Raw genomic sequence first — 26,696 nt, 5'->3', positions numbered from 1 at the left:
GCTGGACCGCAGAGTGAAGGCAAAAGGGCCAACAAGTGCTAAGCATCTCTGGGTACTCCTTCAAGATTGTTGGAAGACCATTTCCGGTGACTACCTCTTGAAGCTCATGAAGAGAATGCCAAGAGTGTGCAAAGCAGTCATCAAAGCAAAAGGTGGCTACTTTGAAGAACCTAGAATATAAGACATATTTTCAGTTGTTTCACACTTTTTTGTTAAGTATATAATTATAAGTATATAAGTGTATAAGTATATAATTCCACATGTGTTAATTCATAGTTTTGATGCCTTCAGTGTGAATGTACAATTTTCGCAGTCATGAAAATACAGAAAAATCTTTAAATGTGAAGGTGTGTCCAAACTTTTGGTCTGTACTGTATAATATACTGGAGAAAAGTTGTTGGTTCAGTGCACACAGGCTAGCAGCCTTAGTGACACATACCTCCCTTCGCACATAACACCAGTGACTCTGTCACACTCAGTATGAATTCTGAGTCAAACAGAGGTACAATAAAGTCCAACAGATTTTTGTAGTTGCCATATTATATTTTTCTACAACTATCTGTCCTCATCTGAGAGCAGCATAATGTTGGAAAAGAGACACTGATTCCAGCGATGTATCACTTAGTTTACAGGATGCAGCCGTTCTGACACAGAGTTTTCAGATGTAGCATGTAACATAACTCAGAAATGTAGCCCCACCCACACAATAGATTTCAGTGTACACTGTATACTGACAGTGAGCTGCTTATTATAGAAGGGGGTGTGGTCAGACCAGGGCTCATGAGAACTGTAATCCAGGCAGTAATAATCTCCTGGGTGATAAAACATTCATTGTATTGAAACAACAGCACACAACTTAATATGTGACACATCCCTGAAATATGTGTCTCAGCCCCTACCTCATGCTGCCCTCAAATTACACAACAAAAACCTGCTGACAGATTACCTTTAATTGAGCAATGGTCACACAAGCTCAGTAATGCTTCATTCACACAATCGTGGTAATGCTTCATTTGCACATGCTCAGTAATGGGTCTCTCAGTAGTCAGACTCCAACAATCATACATTCATATATCTGTCATATATACTGGGAAAAGGTGCTAAATATTGTTGATGGAACAACTTTTTTAAAAGGTATAAATAATTGTATTAGACACCCTTTATAATTTTATTGGAATTGTAGGGTGTTGTGTATGCTGTCATCCGTGTGCCCTGACGTTTAGAGTATTGTGATACTATTAAAGGAGTTTTCCAGTCTTGGAAAACCACTTTCTCCCAACTGCTGCTTATTTTAAACTCAGAACCACAAGTTTATCCAAAAAGATGGCCAGCACACCACTCACTTAAGTAAAAAAACGTGTTTATTGAGTATAGTTAAAAACATCTTCATGGGTTCGTACATGCAGCATAAAACATATTGTATAAGAAAATGGTAACGACAAAACACACCAAGGCAACGCGTTTCTGACCTTCTGGTCCTTAGTCTGAGCCAGTGCCAGAAATTGCTGTGCACCTGGTATGTGAGCTGATTGGACTTACAAGTAATTTTTATTGAATTAAAATTTTAGCAGGGGAAAGCAAATAATAACATATCAATTAGTAGCTTAAAGAGGGAAAGAGCCGAGGAATTAGGGAAAAAATCTTAACTAAAACCAAAATGTTGTTAAAGTTGAAGTGTAATGGGGGAAGGGATAAATAGGACAAAAGGGAAATGGGGAAAAAAAGCCAAAAAAACCCCACACAAAACTAAACAAAGGAGTCTATGACTACAAAGTATACTTTGACCGACCAATCGACAATCGATCAATGTATTCACAGTAAACTTAGTTTCAGTTGAATTTGAAAATGGGTGTGCTTAACATCTATTATATTGAGTTACCCGCTGCGAGAAGGGCCCGACAGATAGATGCCTAATGTAAAGGAGTTAAGACAAAGAAGTTGCAAATTTCTTGTTCCAAAGAGACCAAGCTTTCTCATATTTTAAAATATTGCAATTTTTTCAAGAGCATGGTTATGCTCATATACGTTATATGTTGATACTCGTTCAATGATATCTTTGATAGAAGGAGTGTCTTTACCTCTCCAGAATGTAGCTATTAAATGATTGGTAGTAGTTAGGATATGACAATATATTGGTACTCTTTTAACAGTTTATCTATGCGCAACAAAAGAATTGCAAGGGAAGGGATGATTGAGATTTGGGTACCTATGACTTCATTAATAAGAGACTCAACTTTTTTCCAAAGTACGTTGATACTGCTGCAATCCCAGAACAAGTGTTTTAAATGACATTATTGCATTATTTTAAGCTCACCCTAGTTCCAGTGTTGAGTTTCCACTGCTTCGACTATGTCTGTTATTATCTACACCACTGATGTCATGTCTATAGCGCTACAGCCAATCATTGAGCTCAGCAGCTCTAAGCGCCTTGTGGTCAGTTATTGGGGAGATGTGTTGTACAGAGCCTCTGTTTATGAGCCTATTAGGTTTAAGTTATGACCCTGAAAGTAGCTGATAAATTACTCAGCCGGACCGACATTCATGACTATATTATCCTGCGGGCGATTATCACCATAAATATGTCACCATCAAATATTATATATGATATTTCATAACAGTAAAGGCTAGTTTGCTGTTAATCTCAACACAACACACAAATCTTGTATCACAAACCTTCAACACATCTTTGTATAACTAATCTGTAGGATTTTATCCAGCCTGTGGTTAAAATCAATATTTTTACTGAACAAAAGACTGTTTATGTAAAACTTTTAGCATCTCAATGAGTGATGCTTCTGAATTCATAACCATTAATTAGATGCAATTTCATACAACAGCAGTTTCAAATGGAGATTTAATCCATGCCCCCATAAACAAACCACATATAAAACTGAAATCATTTCAAGAACTGGATACAACATGGCCACAAATACCAAATAAAATATATTTATTGCAGAATTATCCTTTATTAAGCTAAAACAGACCCTGCTGAAAACTTTGTTTGCACTGCTTATATAAACTAACACAAACACGTGTGTAACTATAATGGGGCAAGGGGTTGCAGCCGCACCTGGGATATGAAGCCTAAAGGAACTCAAAGGTCCCCTTGCCCCATATGAGAAAAACAATACTTTTAAAGACCTGTGATAATTGGGGGCCCTGTTAATAATATAATAATAATCTTTATTTGTATAGCGCCACCATATTCCGCAGCGCTTTACAATTCAGAGGTTCATATACTACAGTCATAAGTAACATAGTTAAATATAATACAATAATTAAAGCAAAAATAATGCCGGCCCTGCTTGTAAGAGCTTACAATCTACAATGAGGTGGGGGTGACACAAAGCACAGGTGCTTATTTGCAGTGATGGTCCAGTCATATTGAGGGAATGGGGGATAGATAAAGGCTGCATGAGCTAGTCACCAGCCAATATTTGTAGTGCTTTTGGGTGCGGTGGAGTTTGATGGAGAATTATGTTCAGAGAAATAGTGAATGGGCTATATATAAAAGGACTTCGATTAGGGAACGTGATAGGCCGCCCTAAACAGATGTGTTTTTAGGGAACGCCTAAAACTGTGTAAGTTGTGGTTAGTCCTAATTTCTTGGGTAGAGCATTCTAGAGAATTGGTGCAACTCGGGAGAAGTCTTGGAGTTGGGAGTGGGAGGTACAGATTAATGCGGATGTTAGTCGAAATTCGCTTGCGAAGCGTAGAAAACGGGTAGGCCGGTAAACAAAAATGAGGGAGGACATGTGCCACACTGCAGAGAGCTTTGTGGGTGAGAACAAGCAATTTAAATTGGATCCTATAATGTATGGGCAGCCAGTGCAATGACTGGCAAAGAGCGGAAGCATCCGAGTAACGATTAGCCAGATAGATGACCCTGGCTTCTGCATTAAGGATGGACTGGAGAGGGGAAAGTTGAGTGAGGGGGAGGTCAATTAATAAAGAATTACAGTAGTCAAGGCAGGAGTGGATCAGGGCAACAGTGAGGGTTTTTGTTGTTTCCAAGGTGAGAAAGGGGCAGATTCTAATGATGTTCTTCAGGTGCAAGCAACAAGAGCGGGCAAGAGATTGTATATAGAAGGTGAAGGAAAGATTGCTGTCAAACACAACACCCAGATCTGCTGGCTCGGCGTTATTGTGATGCCACACACAGAGAGGGAGAAGTTGGAAACTGCGGCTAGACAGTCACTGGTGTTCTGTAGTACAGTAGGGGTAAGGTCAGGGGATGAAGTGTATAGTTGTGTGTCATCAGCATAAAGATGGTACTGAAAACCAAATTTGCTGATAGTCTGTCCAATTGGCGCCATATAGAAAGAGAAGAGGGCCAAGGACTGAACCCTGGTGGATCCCATTAGTGATAGGAAGAGGAGAAGAAATGGAGCCAGTGAACGATACACTAAATGAACGGTAAGAAAGATAGGAAGAGAACCAGGAGAGAGTAGTGTCCTTTTTGCCAGCTGGAAATTTTGCATTGGGACCCACGAGCACAACTGGTACTAAAATAACAGTGTGGCATATGGGAAATACCTTTACAAAAAAAAAGAATCCTTTGCAGCCCAAAGCTCTCTCCGTAGACAATGAGTGCTAGATGTGGTGGTCAATCATGTTGTGGCATCAAAGTATTTACACAGAGTGGCTTATCCTTCTTTGTCATCCCACAGTACGATTGCAAGTTGGTCAAGGCACTTACACTTATGTTGCTTCACAAGCCCTTTTTTAATTGTAACGTAATAATGCATTCAATAGAGAAAAAAATAGATCTGCAAAAATTGGAATGTTAGTATAAAAGTTGGATACGACCAGGTTAATTTATTTTGTATGCAACGCATTATACCTTTTGTACAACGTAGAAAAAATGGAGCAATAAGTATCAAAAATTCTGCAAAGTATAAATGTAAAAAAACTTTTGGTGATATATATTTTTTTAAATATTGGAAATCCTTTATACCCCAAAAGTCTAGTTATCTTAGACACCGTACATGTCATATATTTGTAGTTTTTTTAAGTTTTCCTAAATAACATTATAAACTAAGGCAAACTTCATAACCTTCCCAAAAAGGGAACTATGGACTTTATGCTAAGATAGGAAATGTTTATTTTAGCTGACTTGCTGATAAAGATGTAATTGTACAGCAATTCGGGATATAATCTATTGTAGACAAGCAGCTCGCAGAATCTGAGAGCGTTAAAATGCAGTGAGTATCTGAACAATTTTGTGAAGGGGTGAGCCCTATACCACTGTATGGACTATTTTGTTTTGCCTTTTGCCAATGGGACGTTTATCTGTTTTGCTGGAAAAGATTTATGAACTTTAATAAATCTGCCTGCTTAGACAAAGAAACTGCATACCTGTGTGAACGCTGCCTACTACCTGAAAATGAAACCCTACACTATACATCAAATAGCAATAGCAATACATTTATGTTAACCAATAGCAGTCATCATTAATTGCTATACTGATAACTTTGAATCTTGGCTATAACATTTTATCAATGTGACATGAAATGCTATTAAACAGGAGCTTCCCTTTTCTTACTGTCAATAAAGTCAACCACAGGTGCCACATAAGTCATTGTTCATTCTAATGTTTTTCTGTACATTGGGGCAGGTTTACTAAAACTGGTTTATGCCTAAAAATTAAACAGACAGTCAGAAAATACACCAAATTTATCCTAGTGGCTCCATCGCAAGTGTATCAGCTCTACCAGAAGAAAAAGTGCAAAATGCTGCTCAACTTTGCTCGTTAAAGTGATGGCAGCCCAAACAAGAACCAACATTGTAATCAACCATTCTTTCAATAGTTCATTTTTTCTGTTCCTTTAACTGAGCAGAAAAACAGAATTCCAAACATTTGTATGAACCTAGTCTTCCTAGTCTGACAATACTGCATCTATATGTGTCCATTTATTAAACAGTTTCTTTGACAAATACAGACACAAAGGGTCTATGCATCAAAGCTTTCACACCACAATTCTGTCGAAAAAAGCTTTGAAAAGTTGCAAAATTTAGGTGCAACTTGGAATAGGCAAAAACTTTGCGACTTTTGGCATCCTCAAGCCAGAGCTGGGGTGGGACAGGGGCATGGTGAGCACCCCTTGTCAAATTCATTACAAGTGGCGGCAATCGGTATGCCCCAAATTTTACTCCAGCCTGATTTAAACAGTAGGTCATTTTCTGATATTACATTTTCTTTAAGCCAAAGCTCAATATTTCGCTAGTTCCTATAGGTGACATTATAACATTATTCTATTTTTTGCATCCTATGTATCATTCATATTATTTTTGGACTTTTGCGTGTCCGCATACATAAAACCACGATAGTTTCTGATTCTTAGTTATTAAAAAGAGGGTTTATATAGTATCTTCACCGAGTATCTTCAGCGTGCTCGGCCATTATGTTTTAGTTACTTCCTACGTCGCAAATCATGCGCATGGTGTGACTCAAACATAACACCCGAGCACGCTGAAGATACTCGAAAACACCCGAGCATGCTCGTAAATCTCGAGTAACGAGCATGCTCACTCATCACTATTGTTCAGTTCTCGATAATGTCACAGCTGTGCCAAATTTAAGCCATTCTTCATAACCATTTTTACATTCTTCCATGGTATATAATTTGTACCCTTCTCCTGACTGCTAACTTTCAACAATGAGATCCCTTTGCTGTGTTATAAGCTGTTTATGGCTTTTTGCCGTACAATGCAGCTAAGAAAATGTCAGAAAAATCCTTTATGTGGAGTTAATCATAATCACATTAAATGATAACAGCTGTATACTGACTACTATTGAATGTGAGTTTAAATGTGATTGGCTAATTCTGAACACAACCAAATCCCTAATTATAAGAGTATGTTCACAATTATGCAACCACATTATTTTAGTTTTGGTATTTTTATCTTCAACCTCCAAATGATTTCAATTTGTTTCTCAATGGATTTGGGTGACAGACTTTTTAGATCCATTCTAACTAGTAGCTGAAGACCATGCATAATCGATGATACATACAGTGCCCAATTATGTAATTCTGCATAAAACCAATGAAACCAATGAAATCCTTTTATAAACATGCACAAGTTCTTAAACCATGTACTCCTGTATGTGTGTTAGTATTAGAAATATAATGATGAGGAGGGGAACATTTTTTTTATTATTATTATATATTATATAGTATATTATATATATTAATATTATAATAATGTAGCAAAAAAGATCATGAAAACACCTGTATAGACTATATATAGAAGAAAAAGTAAGGTAAAGTTTAGAATAATCAAAATGGCAAAACAAATTCCAAGAACTGTACAGTAACTAGTTGTTAATTTCTATATCAATGTTGACATTTGGCTATCTTATATTATGGAATTGTATAAGTATACAATAAAATCTATCAATTATAGCAATCAGTCTAATTACATAATACAACTTTTTCCTTCTGCCCTACATTAACATAATTAAAATGAAGATGTACAGTTGAAACCAAAAGTTTACATACACTATATAAAAAGACACATATGCATGTTTTTCTCAATATTTGACATGAAATCAGAATAAACCTTTCCTGTTTCAGGTCAATTAGAATTACCAGAATTTTTAAAATTTGCCAAATGTCACAATAATGAGAGAGAGAGAATGCTCTAAGGCATTTTTATTACTTACTGCAAAGTCAAAAGTTTACATACACTAAGATTACTTAATTCTGGACTGCTCATATGATGACATCATGTGTTTGGAATCTTCTGATAGTTTTTTTGGCAACATCTGAGTTAATTAGAGATACATCTGTGATGTATTTTAATGCACACTTGAAACACACAGCTTCTTTGTGTAGCATCATGGGAAAGTCTAAAGAAGTCAGCCAAGATATCAGAAAGAGAATTGTGGACTTGCACAAGTCTGACTCATCCTTGGGTACAATTTCAAGATACTTGAAGGTGCCTTGCTCATCTGTACAATCAATTATACAGAATTGCAAACATGATGGGAATGTCCAGCCACCATACTGCTCAGGAAGGAGACCGGTTCTGTTTCCCAGAGATGAACATGCTTTGGTCCGACATGTGCATATCAACCCAAGGACAAAAGCAAAAGACCTTGTGAAGATGATGGTGGAAGCTGGTAAGATTGTGTCAATATCCACAATGAAACAAGTACTGTATCAACATGTGCTAAAAGGCCACTCTGCCAGGAAGAAGCCATTACTCCAAAAGAAAGATGAAAAAAGCCAGATTAATGTTTGCAAATGCACACAGGAACACAGACCTTAATTTTTGGAGACATGTCCTGTGGTCTGATGAAACTAAAATTGAAGTTTTTAGGCATAATGACCATCGTTACGTTTGGAGGAAAAAGGGAGAAGCTTGGAAGCCTAAGAACACCTTCCCAACTGTGAAACACGGGGTTGACAGCTTCATGTTGTTTGGTTGTTTTGCTGCAGGAGGAACTGGTGAACTTCACAAAATAGATGGCATCATCAGAAAAGAAGATTATGTGGCAATACTGAAGCAACATCTCAAGACATCAGCCAGGAAGTTAAAGCTTGGGAAAAAATGGGTCTTCCAAATGGACAATGACCCTAAGCATACTGCCAAAATAGTAACAAAGTGACTTAAGGATAACAAAGTCAATGTTTTGGAGTGGCCATCACAAAACCCTGATCTCAATCCTATTGAAAATTTATGGGCAAAGCTGAAAAGGCAGGTGCGAGCAAGGCGACTACAAACCTGGATCAGTTACACCAGTTTTGTCAGGAGGAATGGGTCCAAATTCCGACCAACTATTGTGAGAAGCTTGTGGAAGAATATCCCAAACGTTTGACCCGAGTCATTCAGTTTAAGGGCAATGATATCAAATACTAATGAAATGTATGACTTTTGACTTTGCAGTAAGTAACAAAAATGCCTTAAAACATTCTCTCTCGCTCCTCCATCAAGTCGCTAAGATTCAATATCAAACTGAAGGCCATAAAAAAAAAAATAGATTCATGCCACCTTTTCTGCACATTTAATTAATATGAGAATCAGACTTAGGGTCCATTGAAAATCATTAGTACCAGATCTAAACCCCCTGTTATAAAATAACAAACTGCGCTCTACTTACCTTTCCCACGTCTTGCGTCAAGTATCTTGTTCATGTATAACTCATTCCCCTTTTCACCTCCTGACCCAGCTGCTCCGCTCCTCCCCCTGCAACATACTTTTGCAGGGACTCAGGACTTGTGCACAGAAAATTGACCTCCTGTTTCTACACAGCGCTTAGAAGCAGTGGCGTACCATCAATGGTGGCAGGCCATGGGCTATGGGGCCCGTGAGCCGGGGGGGCCCGGTGTCAGAACCAGCACTGGCGCCACCTCCGGCCAGCCAGCGCCGCCTCCCTGCCAAGCATTCAGCTGTATCGGCAGATGCCGATACAGTTGAATGCAATAATGGAGGAGGGAGCGTCATGTGACAGAAGCAGTGGGGGATCGAGAGGTGGTGAGTATTGTATTTTTTTTTTTTAAATCAGTGAGTAAGTGGTGGCCATAATACTGGAGGACTGGAGACTGCATTTTACCCTATCGAGCTGCATTTTACTCTATGGGGCTTCATTGTACCCTATAGGGGCTGCATTATACTGTGTGGAGGACCATGGGGGAGTGTATTATACTGTGTGGAGGACCATGGGGAGTGCATTATGCTGTGTGAAGGACCATAGGGATTGCATTATACTGTGTGTAGGACCATGAAGTTTAAGTACATAATGTGGAATATCTCCTGAAAAAAATGAAACAAGTGAAACTATTTTTTTGTATGGAGCACTCACGTTAAATACAAAAGAGCAAATGAAAAACAATAATTTAAAGCAAAAAACAATGGGAGGGAAAATAGCCACCCTTTACATTAATTTAGTATAGAAACACATTTTGACTCGCCTGTGGAAAATCACAAAAGAGATTCACCTGTGATTAATTGTCGGTGCCCATGTGACATGAATTAGCCAATGAATGATGTCTTCAGTGTTACAAAAAGCCACATGGTAGGCCCTGTTCCTTTGTCTCAATGGTGAAGACAAAGGAGCTGTTTGAGGACATCAGAACTTCTATTATTAGCAAACATAAGACTTCCAAAGGGTATAAGACCATCTCCAAAGACCTTAGTATCCCACTTTCAACAGCGCGCAATGTTATTAAGAAGTTTGCCAAGCATGGAACTGTGAAAAACGTCCCTGGACGTGGAGGAAAAAGAAAAATTGACAAGATCTGAAGGGCAACCTGGAAAGGTCTGGGGTCATGGTTTCAACAAGTACCATACGCCACACACTAAACCAAACAGAGCTTTATGGGCAAAGGCCAATGAAGAAACCATTGCTGAAGAAAAGACATAAAAAGGAACAACTGATCTTTACCAAAGAGTACCTTGACAAACCACAATCCTTCTGGGAAAATGTTCTGTGGAAACAAAAATAGAGCTTTTTGGCAATGCAAAGCAACAGTTTGTTTGCAAACGGTGCAATGAAGCTTATAACGAAAATAACACCTTACCAACAGTTAGGTATTGTGGAGGATCCATAATGCTGTGGGGTTGCTTTGCTGTGTCTGGTACTAGAGGACTTGACCGTATCACAGGAATCATTAAATCAGAGAATTATCAAGAGATTTTAGAGCGAAATGTCCTACCCAGTGTAAGAAAACTTGGTTTGAGTCGAAGATCATGGGCCCTCCAGCAAAACAATGACTCAAGGCACACATCCGAAAGTATGCAGGAATGGTTGAAAAAGGAAAAATGGACTGTTTTAAAATGGTCAGTGTAGCGCCCCGAGGGCTCGGTTGCTGCAGGGGTATTGCACCTCAACCAGAGGTGTGATATTCCACTCCCAGGTAAGGATGGAGTGTGGACCAGGGCTCAGTTAGCTGCACACACATACACACTCCCCATTTCCGGGGGACAGCTCGACGGTGCTCCCATCTTATTGCAGGCACAATTGACCATGTCCCTGGCTGGAGTGGGGACAGGGCAGAGAACCCAGTGGTGTGGGAGCAGAAGGGGACGGTTTCTGGAGCATAGGAAGGAGCTCATTGGGTGCAGGTCACCAGAGCTCAGCACAGAGAAGTAGATAAAAGGTGGGAGCCATCTTAAGTTAGTGTTGAGAGAGAGAGAGCTGACAGGGAGCTGAGGCTCAGCCTGAGCTCAGCTCCACGAGGCAGGCCTAGAGAGAAGGCCGGGGCCAGAGAGGAGAAGAAAGAGAAGAAAGGAAAGAGAAGAGACAGAGGAGTGGAAGGGCTCCAGGAACAAGAAGGCAGAAGGGACCCTAAGAGAGCAGAACGGACAGTAACCGTTGCAAACCCCATTATACCGGGTGAAAGGGTCAGGCCGTGGAAAGGTACCGGATCCCTAAATTGGTGGAGGCGAATCTACCCTCAGCCAAGAACCGGAGGTTGTGACCATTTATTGGTGCGACCCCCCGCTAAACCTGCTAGGAAGGTACCATATAGGATAGTGGGAAGCGAAGGCCAACACTTACCCGACACGGTCCTCGGTAGCTGGACAGAAGTCAGGACACTGGTGGGGCACGAGAGGCCAGAGAAAGGACAGAAGGGGGTCCTGTGCCATACTCCTGAATTGCCTGGGGGTTGACCGAGCTCCTCACCTGGTGGACGCAGCACGGCTCGGGCAGTCCTTGCTGACAGAAGTGACTTGGATATCAACTGTGAGTAAAAGACCCTGGACTGCACCATTGGACTCTGTGTGATTTATGCTGCGCCTGCACCATCACCCCCAGCATCCACCTACATTGCCATGAGGCTACACTCTTCATGTGGGGAGTTATCCTATCCCTGTGCTGCACACCAACACCAGCCTCAGCGGTCTGCCTTGCAGCGGCGGTTATCCCTGACCGCAATCCACGGGTGGCGTAGTCGGACATTCAAAACACTGATAAATAGACTGCCACAATTTGGTCTGACCACCCTGAGCCACGGGATCGGGTTGCCACTACTACCCCCATCAGCACCGTACACTAGGAGGCCCGGTTCCGGGTACCCCACGGCCCAGGGGGCGAATCATCAGCAATGAGTCCTGACCTTAATCCCATAGAAAATCTTTGGGGTGAGCTGAACTCTGCCATTGGGAAAAAGAACCCTGCAAACATTCAAGAGCTTGAACAAACTGCAAAGGAAGAGTGGGAGAAATTCCAGCTGAGAAGTCCAAGAAGCTTATAGATGGCTACAAAAAACGTTTGGAGGCTGTCAGCAGTGCCAAAGGGTGTCCAACCAGGTATTAATTAGGGGTGCCTTTATTGCTACACATGCTGTTTATTTCGTCTTTGAAATTGCAACATAGAAGTTGAAAAGCAAAGTTTTATTATTGCATTACTTTGGACCACTAATTAAAAAATCCTCAGGATAAAACTTTGGTACCTTTCCATTTATTTCTGAAGATATTGTACAGTCTATGAAAAAAATGAAGTGGTGATGATAATGGTGAGCAGCATTGTATACAGTGTGAAGGTTTGGTGGGGTCCAGTGGGTGCCATTATACAGTGTGGTGAGGTGTGGGACCATTATACTGCATGGAGGGCTGTGTGGGGGTCACAGTTGGGGGATCATACTATGATGGGTCACTATACTTTGCTGAGGGGTACAGTACTGTGCATGTAGAGGCAGCGCATACTCAGATTGAGATCTTGGCTCCCGAGATCTCTGCTCCGGAGATCTCTGATCCGGAGATCTCGGCTCTGGAGATCTCAATTGCACATGCACCGCCTCCGGCAGCGGCAGCCATTTTCCCGGAGATGGCCACATAGGAAAGTATGGAAGGTGCGGGGCACAAGCTTTTACAAAATGTTGACGGAGTCCCTGCACCACCGAACACCAATTACTGCAAGCAAGGGACCCGCAGCATGGGACCCGCAGCATGGGGCCCGCAGCATGGGACCCGCAGCCATCTTCCAACTGCTGCCTCTGTCAGAAGGCAGAAGCTCCCGGCAGCAGCGAACTTCCGGCAGCAGCAATCTCCCGGCAGCATCAACCCTGGGACCCCGCTCCACCAACGCCAGTAAGTGCGGTTGGATTATACAGTTTGGATTATAAAACGCATCCCCATTTTCCCCCCAAATTTGGGAAGTAAAAAATGTGTCTTATAATCCACAAAATACGGTAACTGGGTAGAAAGGCAAAATGAGCAATTGTAAGTACACAGTGCGATATAATATGATAATTGCAATATATTAAGTGGATACAATTTTGACGGGGGTGCTTCTTTAATTAACCTTGGGAGATTATCTGAAGATTTTATCTCCTACTTTTTTCTATTTGTATGAAATGCAATAAAAATCTGTGTTCAAAAAAATTTCTGATAGGAAAGATTTTATTATCATGTTTATTCATGTTCATGCTATCATGTTCATAGTTATGTTTCCTATCATGACATGCAGGCTGCCTAAGGAGCAGGAATTACTGTATAGCCGTGCATTGCCTGATGGACTAGCCAAAAAATATGTTGGCATTTGAGTTTCCTATTTTATTGTTAGAGAACTCACATTAAGGCTGTGTGGACACTGTGCATTTTTGCTACGTTTTTTCAGCGTGGAATTGGCCCAAAAACAATAAGGAATCCTTATGTCAGCTAAGTAAATGAGAATCCTGAAGTGCTATGCATATGATCAGTAATTTTCCTTTCAGGATTTGCTGTGCGTTTAAATCAGCAGCATGTCAATACTTTCAGGGGTTTTGCTACGTTTTTCACCCATTGACTTCAATTGAGACAGTCAAATCCGCAGCAAAAATGCAAGTCAAAAACGCAACAAAACGTACAAAGAATTTTACCGCGGGTCACAGGCGTCGGCTGATGAGAGACTACTCCTCCCATCAGCCTATGTCTGCTGTCGCAGATAACAGTGAGAGCAGGCGCTGCCGATGGGAGGAGTAGTCTCTCATCAGCCGGCGCCTGTGCTCACAGTGAAGAAAAAAAAAGTTGAAATAGATAAATAAATATTGAAATAAAAATAAAAAACACATTATACTCACCTAATGCCAAATCCCTGAAGCCACTGTCCCCTGTAAAAACTAAAAAATTTTAAGCCACCATATCCCTCACCTGTCCACCGTAATCCACATAATCCATAAGTGTCCCGTGGCGATTGGATCATTTGTAGAACAGTCACATCAGCAGATGTGACTGTTCTACCCGGCAAACGGCAATACACTGACAGGAGCGTCGAACTGCAATGAGAGAGGTCACACGAGTTCATCAGCTGATCTCACATATGGCGCCGCTGCTGCATGAGAAAATTCTCACTCAGCGGTAGTGTCGTTAGTGAGGTCACTGTGGCTCATCAGCTGATGAACTCGTGTGACCTCTCTCATGGCAGCTCAGCACTATACACTGACACAGGAGCGATTACACTGCTCATGTGACTGCTCTAGAAGTGAGATCATCGTGGGACACTCTGGATTATGCCATCTCGTCAGACACGTCAGGGATATGGTTGTTTTTTTTTTTGTTTTTTTTTACATGTAACAATGGCTTTAATTGGATTTGGCATTAGGTGAGTATAACATTGTTTTTTTATTTTCTGTTTTTTTTACAGGGGTCAATGGCTTCAGGGGATTAAGCGTTAGGTGAGTATAACCGTGTTTTTTATTTTTAAATAAATGTGTAAAAAATGGTGTGGACTTTTATTTCAAATAAAGAATTTTATTCTTGCTGTGTCACTATTTGAAAACTTTTACTATGGGTTAGTAATGGGGCGTCTTATAGACGCCTCTTCATTGCTAACCTGGCCTTCATGACAGCTGTCAATACAAGGTTAACATGAACCCCAATCCTATTACCTCACTTGCCACTGCACCAGGGCAAGTGGGAAGAGCGGAGGCTAAGTGCCAGATTTGGCACATCTTATTGATGCGCTATTTCTGAGGTGGCTGAGGGCGGATGTTATTAGCCTCAGAGGGGATCAGAGGCCTGGCTATTAATATCAGCTCTGTCACGAGCTTACCACGACAGTTTGGAGCCAGAAGACCTCAACGTCAGATAACTCCTACTTCTGCATTGAGAAAAAGCACTTCTTCATTTTAAATGTGTTGGTTTCTTTTGGCAGAACAGGGGTTAAGCGGGCATCTTGAATTTCCCTGTGTTCACAGCTGAGCTTGGTCAACTACTCCCTCTCCCTTTATAATCTGGGCTCTGACTCAGTTCCTTGTCAGAGCTAGCATCTTGCTGCATGGCTAGTGGAGAGAGGAGTTTATGAGAAGGACTTTTGGAGGAATTACTTATGACTGGTGTCTTTTTTGCATGCGTGGTTATTCCTTATCCTTTTCCATTTTGGTTTATTCATCCTACCTTCACACCCCGGTTATTCCCTCTGTTATATGTGAGAGAATATTTTGTGGGCATGGAGTTTTCTGTTTACCCCCTGTCTGTGTTGCCCTGTTTGTCGGGTGGGTGTACTTCAGTGCACTGTAGCGCCCCTCTTCACCGGGTGGGGGAGGAGATCAAGCGGAGGGCTAACTCAGGAGTTAGGGTGAGGGCGGAGGCCACGGCAACATCACCTTCAGAGGTATCCCGTGGAATAGGGCAAGCTATAGCGCCCCCTAGTGTTAGGGTCAGCGTAGGAGCCCCTGATCCATGTGCACTTGGCAGCAGTGCCGTGACAAGCTCACAGCTGTCTGGTTAGCCTTTGCTGGTTAGATTTTATAGGGGGACCCTATGTCAATTTTTTTCTGGTGTCCCTTTGTAATCTAGCTAGTAAAGGTGAACCAAACAGCTGTGAGCTGTTATTAATAGCCAAGGAACATTTGGGAGTAATGGCCCCTTCCTAGGCTATTAATATCAGCCTGCAGTTGCCTGTTTAACCTTTGCTAATTTTTTTCTGGGGTCCCCCTGTAAACTAGCCAGTAATGGTACATGCCCATGATGAAGAATAACACAGGTTTGGATGCAACTCACCTGTGCTGCATTCAAAATGCTGCATTCTACAGTACAAGCACAGTGGATGAGATTTACAGAAATCCCATGCACACTGTGCTTGTTTTTGACGCTGTGTAAACTCACCCGCAATGCGGGTTTACGAGCCGCAGAATGTCAATTTCTGTAGCGGAGACGCTAGTTTTTTTAAAAATTTTGACCGATTGAAATGTCATTACATGCGGGGGAGCTGCATGTACTAACAAAACAAGTGCGGAATTAGAACGCGTTTTGGACTCAGCGAAAATACGCTGTGTCCAAAGCGCTGCTGGTGCCTGATCATGGAGACATAACCTAAAGGCTAACCAAAAAGCTGTTAGCTGTTATGAATAGCCAGGGAACATGTTGGCCTAATGGCCCCTTCCTAGGCTAAAAATAGTAGCCATCAGCTGCCTCAGAAATGGCATTTCATATTTGAAGTGCCAATTCTGGCACTTAGCCAGGTTCCTCCTGATGCCCTGGTGCAGCTGCATAGGGGTAATGGGATTAAGTAATGGAATTAGGTAATGGGATTAGGTGTCGCTGACACCAAGCCTTAGGTTTAGTAATGAAGAGGTGTCAGCCAGATACCCTCATTACTAAACCTGTAGGTAAAGAATTAAATAAGCACACACCGAGAATAAAACACTTTATTCAAAATAAAACAGACACATTCTTTAATAAATTAAATTAACCCAATATACTCACCCCAGGTCCAACGGTAATCCAAGGGTTAAAATGATGTCCCATGTTTCTTTTTTCAAATATCTTTATTTAGCTCCAAAAAGCATTAATTGCTGTACAAAAAACGCAAGCAAAAACACACCAAAAATGTGCCTTTTTTCCGCAGCATTTTTGCTGCCAAGAGATGCAGAAATGTTGCAGCAATTTCTGCAATCAAATACTCAACGTGCGCACATACCCTTATGGGTCGAACTGTCTAAACAATTTTATTGACAGGAGTGCTGAGCAGACTGCAAGGATGATAGTTGAGAATAAAATCCATGCATACTCAAAGATCACAATGTAGATATGTCAACTGCATATTTTTCATATCATGGTACAATGTAATTTATATGACTACTGTACAAAACTAGCAATCCTTCTAGTAATACAAACTAAGAAGTAAGGCAGCATTCCAAAATAGCAAAAAAGTATGTTTTTCTCTATGGGCTAAGCACTTATCAGTAGGCAGCATGGTGGCTCAATGGTTAACACTGCAGCCTTGCAGCTTAGGATCCTGAGTTCAAATCCCACCAAGGATAACATCTGCAAAGAGTTTGTATGTTCTTCCCGAGTTTGCGTGTGTTTGCTCCAGGTTCTCCGGTTTCCTCCCACACTCCAAAAGACATACTGATAGGGAATTTAGATTGTGAGCCCCAATGGGGACAGTGCCGATATTGTCTGTGAAGCTCTGTGGAATTAATGGTGCTATATACAGATGCTTCTCACAAAATTAGAATATCATCAAAAAGTTAATTTATTTCAGTTCTTCAATACAAAAAATGAAACTCATATATTATATAGAGTCATTACAAACAGAGTGATTTATTTCTGTGAATGTTGATGATTATAGCTTATAGCCAATGAAAACACAAAATTCATTATCTCAGTAAATTAGAATACTTTATTACAACAGCTTTAAAAGTGTTTTAAAATCTGAAATGTTGGCCTACTGAAATGTATGTTCAGTAAATGTTCGGGGCTCCTTTTGCATCAATTACTGCATCAATGCGGCGTGGCATGGAGGCGATCAACCTGTGGCACTGCTGAGGTGTTATGGAAGCCCAGGTTGCTTTGATAGCAGCCTTCAGCTCGTCTGCAATGTTTCTAGATGGGTTTATGGGTTTACGGGGTTATGGTCAGGCGAGTTTGCTGGCCAATCAAGCACAGTGATACTGTTGTTTTTAAACCAGGTATTGGTACTTTTGACAGTGTGGACAGGTGCCAAGTCCTGCTGGACAATGGAATTTCCATCTCCAAAAAGCTTGTCGGCAGAGGGAAGCATGAAGTGCTCTAAAATTTCCTGGTAGACGTCTGCGCTGACCGTGGTTTTGATAAAACACAGTGGACCTATACCAGCAGATAACATGGCTCCCCAAACCATCACTGATTGTGGAAACTTCACACTAGACCTCAAGCAGCTTGGATTGTGTTCCTTCTCCACTCTTCCTCCATACTCTGGGACCTTGATTTCCAAATAAAATGCAAAATTTACTTTCATCTGAAAACAACACCTTGGACCACTGAGCAACAGTCCAGGTCTTTTTCTCCTTGGCCCAGGTAAGACGCTTCTGGCGTTGTCTATTGGTCATGAGTAGCTTGACACAGGGAATGCGACACTTGTAGCCCATGTCCTGGATACGTCTGTGTGTGGTGGCTCTAGAAGCAATGACTCCAGCAGCAGTCCACTCGACATTTTTGAATGGCCTTTTCTTAACAATCCTTTCAAGGCTGTGGTTATCCCGGTTGCTTGTGCATCTTTTTCTACCACACTTTTTCCTTCCACTCAACTTTCCATTAATATACTTGGATACAGCACTCTGTGAACAGCCAGCTTCTTTAGCAATGACCCTTTGTGGCTTATCCTCCTTGTGGAGTGTGTCAATGACTGCCTTCAGGACATCTGTCAAGTCAGCAGTCTTCCCCATGATTGTGGAGCCTACTGAAACAGACTAAGGGATCTTTTTAAATACTTGGGAAGCCTTTGCAGGTGTTTTGTTAATTATTCTAATTTACTGAGATAATGACTTTTGTGTTTTCATTGGCTGTAATATATGATCAATCATTAACATTAACAGAAATAAACATTTGAAATAGATCACTCTGTAATGACTCTATATAATATGAATTTCACTTTTTAAATTGAAGAACTGAAATAAATTAACTTTTTGATGATATTCTAATTTAGTGAGAAGCACTTGTAAGTGCTGGCTCACAGCGGTAATGGATCTCCTGGAGGTGTTTCTACTGCTTCCTGTGATGTCCTGTAGACAGAGCAGTTTCTGAGTCAATCAACATGACACTGACAGTGACGTTCTGTCGACAAAGCAGAGCAGAAGAGAAGAAGCTGCTCTGTCGGCATGATGTCAATGTAAGCAGGAGAAACACAGATAAGTGCATAGCCAAGAGGTCTAAGGACTAAGAGAGGGATCGGCTCATGGCAGAACAGGCAGCTAGTTCTCAACTATCTGCCAATAACTGCTAGGCTTCATAGAAAAAAATTCAAGATAACCCCATTAAATTACAGTCACTTTCAATGCAGCAATTATTCTACAAGCAAATACACAAGATTTCAATCAAGAACATTACCTCAAGAAATTTTACAAAACATTTACCCTAAATAGGACTAGTTCAGATTTTGTGCTTGTTCTCTCTTATACATTAACTAGCTATTGAGCCCGTTCTATGCCCCGGTTGGTATATGGTCGCCCATCCTGTTATTTGTGCTGCCCCCATCCTGGTATTTGTGCTCCCCAATCCTGTTCCTCCATCCTGTTATGTGCTGCCCTCATCTCTATCCTGATATGCATAGCACGCCTCATCCCTATCCTGGTATGCATGGCACCCCTCACCACTAATCCTGGCATGTATGGCACCCGTCACCCCCAATCCTGGTATGCATGGCACCCCTCACCCCCAATCCTGGTATGCATGGCATCCCTCACCCCCAATCCTGGTATTCATGGCACCCCTCACCCCCAATCCTGTATGCATGGCACCCCTCATCCCCAATCCTGGTACACATGGCACCCCTCATCCCTAATCCTGGCATGCATGGTGCCCCTCATCCTGGTATGCATGGCTCCCTCATACCCAAACCTAGTATGCATGGTACCCCATCCCTCAACCCTATACTGATATGTATGGTAACCCTCATCCTGGTATGCATGGTACCCCTCATCCCTATCCTGGCATGCATGGCACCCCATCCCTCATCCTGATATACATGGTACCCCTCATCCCTATCCTGGTATACATGGCCCCTCATCCGAATCCTGGCATGCATGGCCCCCCCAGATCCCTATCCTGGTATGCATGGTACCCCTCATCCCTATCCTGGTATGCATGGCACCCCTCATCCCAAATACTGGTATGCATGGCACCCCTCATCCCCAATCCTGGTATGCATAGCACCCCTCATCCCTAATCGTGGTATGCATGGCACCTCTCATCCCCAATCCTGGTATGCATGGCACCCCTCATCCCAAATCCTGGTTTGCATTGCACCCCTCATCCCCAATCCTGGTATGCATGGCATCCCTCATCCCCAATCTTGGTATGCATGGCACCCTTCATCCCCAATCCTGGTATGCATGGCCCCCCCAAATCCCTATCCTGGTATGCATGGCACCCCTCATCCCCAATCCTGGTTTGCATAGCACCCCATCTCTCATCCTGGTATGCACGGCCCCCTCATCCCAAATTTGATATACATGGCACCCCTCATCCCAATCCTGGTATGTATGGCACCCCTCATCCCTCATCCTGGTATGCATGGCTTCCTCATTCCCAATCCTAGTATGCATGGTACCCCTCATCCCCAATCCTGGTATGCATGGCACTCCTCATCCCTATCCTGGTATGTATGGTACCCCTCATCCTGGTATGTATGGCACCCCACCCCTCATGCTGGTATGCATGGTACCCCACATCCCTATTCTGATATGTATGGTACCCCTCATCCTGGTATACATGGCACCCCTCATCTCAATCCTGGTATGCATGGCACTCCATCATTCATCCTGGTATGCATGGTACCCCGCATTCCTATCCTGGTATGCATGGTACCCCTCATCCCTATTCTGGTATGCATGGTACCCCTCATCCTGGTATGCATGGCACCCCACCCCTCATGCTGCTATGCATGGTACCCCACATCCCTATTCTGATATGTATGGCACCCCTCATCCTGGTATACATGGCACCCCTCATCCCAATTCTGGTATGTATGGCACCCCTCATCCCCCAATCCTGGTATGTATGGCCTCCTCATCCCCCAATCCTGAAATGCATGGCACCCAACCCCTCATCCTGGTATGAATGGCTCCCTCATCCCTAATCCTGGTATGCATGGCCCCCTCATCCTTATCCTGGTATGCATGGCACTCCTCATCCCCCAATCCTGGTATGCATGGCACCACATATTCCTATTCTGATATGCATGGTACCCCTCATCCCTATTCCGGTATGCATGGTACCCCTCATCCTGGTATGCATGGCACCCCATCCATCATCCTGGTATGCATGGTACCCCGCATTCCTATCCTGGTATGCATGGTACCCCTCACCCCCAATCCTGGCATGCATGGCGCCCCTCATCCTGGTATGCATGGCTCCCTCATACCCAATCCTGGTATGCATGGTACCCCATCCCTATCCTGGTATGTATGGTACCCCTCATCCTTGTATGCATGGTACCCCTCATCCCCAATCCTGGTATGCATGGCATCCCTCATCCCCAATCTTGGTATGCATGGCACCCCTCATCCCCAATCCTGGTATGCATGGCACCCCTCATCCCCAATCCTGGTATGCATGGCACTCCTCATCCCCAATCCTGGTATGCATGGCACCCCCAAATCCCTATCCTGGTATACATGGTACCCCTCATCCCTATCCTAGTATGCATGGCACCCCTCATCCCCAATCCTGGTTTGCATGGCACCTCATCTCTCATCCTGGTATGCACGGCCCCCTCATCCCAAATTTGATATACATGGCACCCCTCATCCAAATCCTGGTATGCATGGCTTCCTCATCCCCAATCCTAGTATGCATGGTACCCCTCATCCCCAATCCTGGTATGCATGGCACTCCTCATCCCTATCCTGGTATGTATGGTACCCCTCATCCTGGTATGCATGGCACCCCATCCCTCATCCTGGTATGCATGGTACCCCACATCCCTATTCTGGTATGTATGGTACCCCTCATCCTGGTATGCATGGCTCCCTCATACCCAATCTGGTATGCATGGTACCCCATCCCTCATCCCTATCCTGGTATGTATGGTACCCCTAATCCTGGTATGCATTGTACCCCTCATCCCTATCCTGGTATGCATGGCACCCCATCCCTCATCCTGATATACTTGGTATCCCTCATCCCTATCCTGGTATACATGGCCCCTCATCCGAATCCTGGTATGCATGGCCCCCACAGTTCCCTATCCTGGTATGCATGGTACCCCACATCCATATCCTATTATGCATGGCACCCCACATCCCAAATCCTGGTATGCATGGCACCCCTCATCCCCAATCTTGGTATGCATGGCACCCCTCATCCCCAATCCTGGTATGCATGGCACCCCTCATCCCTAATCCTGGTATGCATGGCACCCCTCATTCCCAATCCTGGAATGCATGGCACACCTCATCCCAAATCCTGGTTTGCATTGCACCCCTCATCCCCAATCTTGGTATGCATGGCATCCCTCTTCCCCAATCTTGGTATGCATGGCACCCCTCATCCCCAATCCTGGTATGCATGGCACCCCTCACCCCCAATCCTAGTATGCATGGCACTCCTCATCCCCAATTCTGGCATGCATGGCCCCCCAGATCCCTATCCTGGTATGCATGGTATCCCTCATCCCTATCCTGGTATGCATGGCACCCCTCATCCCCAATCCTGGTTTGCATGGCACCCCATCTCTCATCCTGGTATGCACGGCCCCCTCATCCCAAATTTGATATACATGGCACCCCTCATCCCAATCCTGGTATGTATGGCACCCCTCATTCCTCATCCTGGTATGCATGGCTTCCTCATTCCAAATCCTAGTATGCATGGTACCCCTCATCCCCAATCCTGGTATGCATGGCACTCCTCATCCCTATCCTGGTATGTATGGTACCCCATCCCTCATCCTGGTATGCATGGTACCCCACATCCCTATTCTGGTATGTATGGTACCTCTCATCCTGGTATACTTGGCACCCATCATCCCAATTCTGGTATGTATGGCCTCCTCATCCCTCAATCCTTGTATGCATGGCACTCCATCCCTCATCCTGGTATTCATGGTACCCCGCATTCCTATCCTGGTATGCATGGTACCCCTCATCCCTATTCTGGTATGCATGGTACCCCTCATCCTGGTATGCCTGGCACCCCACCCCTCATTCTGGTATGCATGGTACCCCACATCCCTCTTCTGATATGTATGGTACCCCTCATCCTGGTATACATGGCACCCCTCATCCCAATTCTGGTATGTATGGCACCCCTCATCCCCCAATCCTGGTATATATGCCCTCCTCATCCCCCAATCCTTATATGCATGGCACCCAACCCGTCATCCAGGTATGAATGGCTCCCTCATCATCCAATCCTGGTATGTATTGCCCCCTCATCCCTTTACTGGTATGCATGGCACTCCTCATCACCCAATCCTGGTATGCATGGCACCACATATTCCTATTCTGGTATGCATGTTACCCCTCATCCCTATTCTGGTATGCATGGTACCCCTCATCCTGGTATGCATGGCACCCCATCCATCATCCTGGTATGCATGGTACCCTGCATTCCTATCCTGGTATGCATGGCACCCCTCACCCCCAAATCCTGGTATGCATGGCACCCCTCATCCCCAATCCTGGTATGAATGGCCCCCCTCACCTCCCAATCCTGGTATGCATGGTCCCCTCACCCCCCAATCCTGGTATGCATGGTACCCCTAATCCCCCAATCTTGGTATGCATGGTACCTCTCATCCCCCAATCCTGGTATGCATGGTACCCCTCATCCCCCAATCCTGGTATGCATGGTACCCCTCATCCCCCAATTCTGGTATGCATGGTCCCCTCACCCCCAATTCTGGTATGCATGGTCCCCTCACCCCTCAATCCTTGTATGCATGGTCCCCTCACCCCTCAATCCTGGTATGCATGGTCCCCTCACCCCTCAATCCTGGTATGTATGGTACCCCTCATCCCCCAATCCTGGTATGTGTGGCCCCCTCATCCCCCAATCCTGGTATGTGTGGCTCCCTCATCCCCCAATCCTGGTATTTGTGGTCCCCTCATCCCTTTCACGCTGCACACATACAAAAAACCCCCACTTTTACTCACCTTTCTTCCCTGTGCTCCAGCGCTGTGGTGTCCTGTTCTGCCGGAGGCCGGGGGAGGAGTGTGGAGCCGGAGTACGCTCGTGCCTATACCGCGCTGTCTGGCGCCATTTTGCTGAAGACACGCTGCAAATGTGTCTTCAGTAAAATGACGCCGGATAGCGCTATGTGCATGTGCCGATTCCGACGCCTTCACTCCTGACCCGGTCTCTGGTGAAAAGAGAGGCGCCGCGGCAATGCTTCTCCCAGTCAGGTAAGTATGTAAGTATGGCACCGAAGATCATGGTATGCGTTCAGTGTCTACGCATACCGCGATCTCCGGCGCCATCCACTCCTCTTACCTGTAATGGCTCCATGCGTTCTTTTGTCTGGAGCCAGACTGTGCAGGCGCGTCACGCTTGCGCAGTCTATAGAGGCTTCAGACAGAGGGACGCTTGTAGCGTTATATTATAGATGACATCAATTACACCTGTGAAGCATTGTCTGTGACCAGTAATTGCTTTCTTATGCTGGGCAAGTCCTGAAATTATTGTTATTGGAGTCAAATAAAGTGTCTGGAAGTCAAGATATATTTTCTACAATAGTTATTTTATATCTTCAAGTTTACACAAATTTGAGAAAATTAAGTTGTCTTTTTATTCTTGACTTGAAATTTATTTTTGTAACTTACACTATGTGAACAGTTCTGGTATGTACTGACCATAATCATTTCAGACGTCCAATATAAAATTATGGGTTGGTTGATGAAGAGTTTTCTAATGCGCTATTGGCAGCTGCCATAAAAATATGCATCATGTTAATTCCTTTAGTATGGTTTACATTGCTGCTTACATATATTGTAAAAAAAATTACTTCTGCGCCATCTGGAACATGGAAAACAGGGAACATTTATGGAAAATATTGCTATTTTTACAGAAATGTAATAGTCTTTTCTTTTTGCTTTTTTATAGAACAGGAGTATTGTGGAGCTTTATGTATGGAACAATTGGTAAAAATGCAAAAAATAAATGTTCTTTGTTTCTTGTGTTATAATGTAGTTTGTTATACAAAGAAAAGATCTATAAAAAGTGCTGTGAAATAGTATTTGCACCCTTGCCAATGCACCCTTCTCTTTGCACTCTTCTCTTTTTGGATATTTGTCATAATTGAATGTTTCAAAACTACTAAATTAACCACTTACCCAAATTCAGTTGACACACCACACCCATCCACACCCAACCATGATTAGTGTGTGACTTGTGGAATCTAAAAATCACTCACATAGAACTTGTCTGGAAGTGTAAATCGGCTAAGAGTGGTCAAAAAGCAGCACATGATGCCACCTTATAAAAGAGGTTCAAATACAGATGTAAAACAAAGCAATGTATATATCTAGAAAGAGTTACAAAGCTATTGCTAAGGCTCTGAAGTTTCAAGAAACCACAATAAGAGCCATTATCCACAAATAGAGAAAAAATTTAATAATGGGGAACCTTCCCGGAAGTGGGCAGCCTGCTGTAATTTCATCAAAAGTACATCAATGGCTTATCCAGGAAGTTGTAAAAGAACCCAGACAAACTTCTAAAACCTGATTTTACTCAATTAAGGTCAATGTACAGGATTCCACAATAAGAAAGACTCTGGGGAAAAATGGTATTCATAGGACAGTTGCAAGGCGTAAACCATTACTGACCAAAAAGAACAGAGAAGGTGATCTTGCATTTGCCAAAAAAAACTAGAGGAGTTTTGGGATAATATTCTGAGGACTGATGAGTCAGACCTTATAATACAGATATGTAAAGTCAGCCTTAGGCCACGGCCTCACTATCAGTATTGGGTCAGTATTCGGTCAGTATTTTTTCTCAGGAATGGGAGCCAAAACCAGTTGAGAAACAATCAGAGAAAAGGTATAATAGAAACAAGTCACCAATTCTGCATTTATCACCCACTCCTGGTTTTGGCTCCCACTCCTGAGAAAAAATACTGATCAAATAGTGGGGCCGTGGCCTTAAAGTCTGTATATAAATTTGTTGCTTCTGTGTTTTTTTTTCTATTGTTTCTCATGAAAATGATAGGAAGAGGCAAACAAATACCTTGGCTAAAATGGCATGTCTGAGTACATTCTACATTAGTTAATAATACAATAAATGCAGTTTTGATTTAGGAGAGTCCTTTGTAATTGTTCTAGCAAAGCTAAAACATTTCCCTTTTTTTCTTCAGAAAAGCAGGTAAATTGATTTCCCCTAGGTTTCAAGCCATTTTGAAATTCATTATTGGGTTAAAATGACAAGAAAACAACTTTCTCAACAGCCATGTCAGGCTAGCGCCTGTACAAAACTGAGCCTTTTACATGCAGAGACAACCCCAGGATGCTGGTTCTACATGTAGAGTAACAAATAAAAAAGAAAAAAACATTTTTAAATTGTCAAGTAAAAAGAAAAATAATTTGTTTCAAATGTGGGCAATTAAAATAGGTTTTCAGTGTTCTATTCACTTCTATTAATTAATAAATATAGATAAATTTAATAAATATATAAAATGTAGACAAAAAAAAAACATCAGGCTGGTGTACTCACAATCATGCAGAGATGTTTCCAAGCCTGTTGCAAAACTGTAAAGAAAGAAATAATTAACTGACAAATAGAAAGAAATAGTATTGGTATAAATGTAAAAGAAAAAGGGAAATGGTGACTGGCGCATACAGGTCTAGATG

The 26,696-nt window shown here is 42.9% G+C and overlaps 1 protein-coding gene across 2 annotated transcripts in view; it reads right to left on the bottom strand.

Annotated features, from left to right (window-relative positions):
* Positions 1-26,696, bottom strand: part of PDE7B (phosphodiesterase 7B) — a 500,526-nt gene that overhangs the window by 295,054 nt on the left and 178,776 nt on the right. The window contains exon 2 of one of the 2 annotated variants that reach the window (XM_073671310.1): positions 26,560-26,594. The exons of the other annotated variant lie outside the window; for it this stretch is intronic. Within the exon in view, the coding sequence (XP_073527411.1) occupies positions 26,560-26,565 (6 nt within the window). The 5' untranslated portion in view covers positions 26,566-26,594. The remainder of the gene's footprint in view (positions 1-26,559; positions 26,595-26,696) is intronic. 2 annotated transcript variants of the gene reach the window in all.

Source organism: Phyllobates terribilis, unplaced genomic scaffold (assembly GCF_046119375.1).
Source record: "Phyllobates terribilis strain yellow unplaced genomic scaffold, ASM4611937v1 Scaffold_3__8_contigs__length_932513732, whole genome shotgun sequence".
Taxonomy (NCBI): domain Eukaryota; kingdom Metazoa; phylum Chordata; class Amphibia; order Anura; family Dendrobatidae; genus Phyllobates; species Phyllobates terribilis.
Note: the sequence above shows the minus strand (reverse complement) of the source record. Positions and strands in the feature narration are given on the sequence as shown.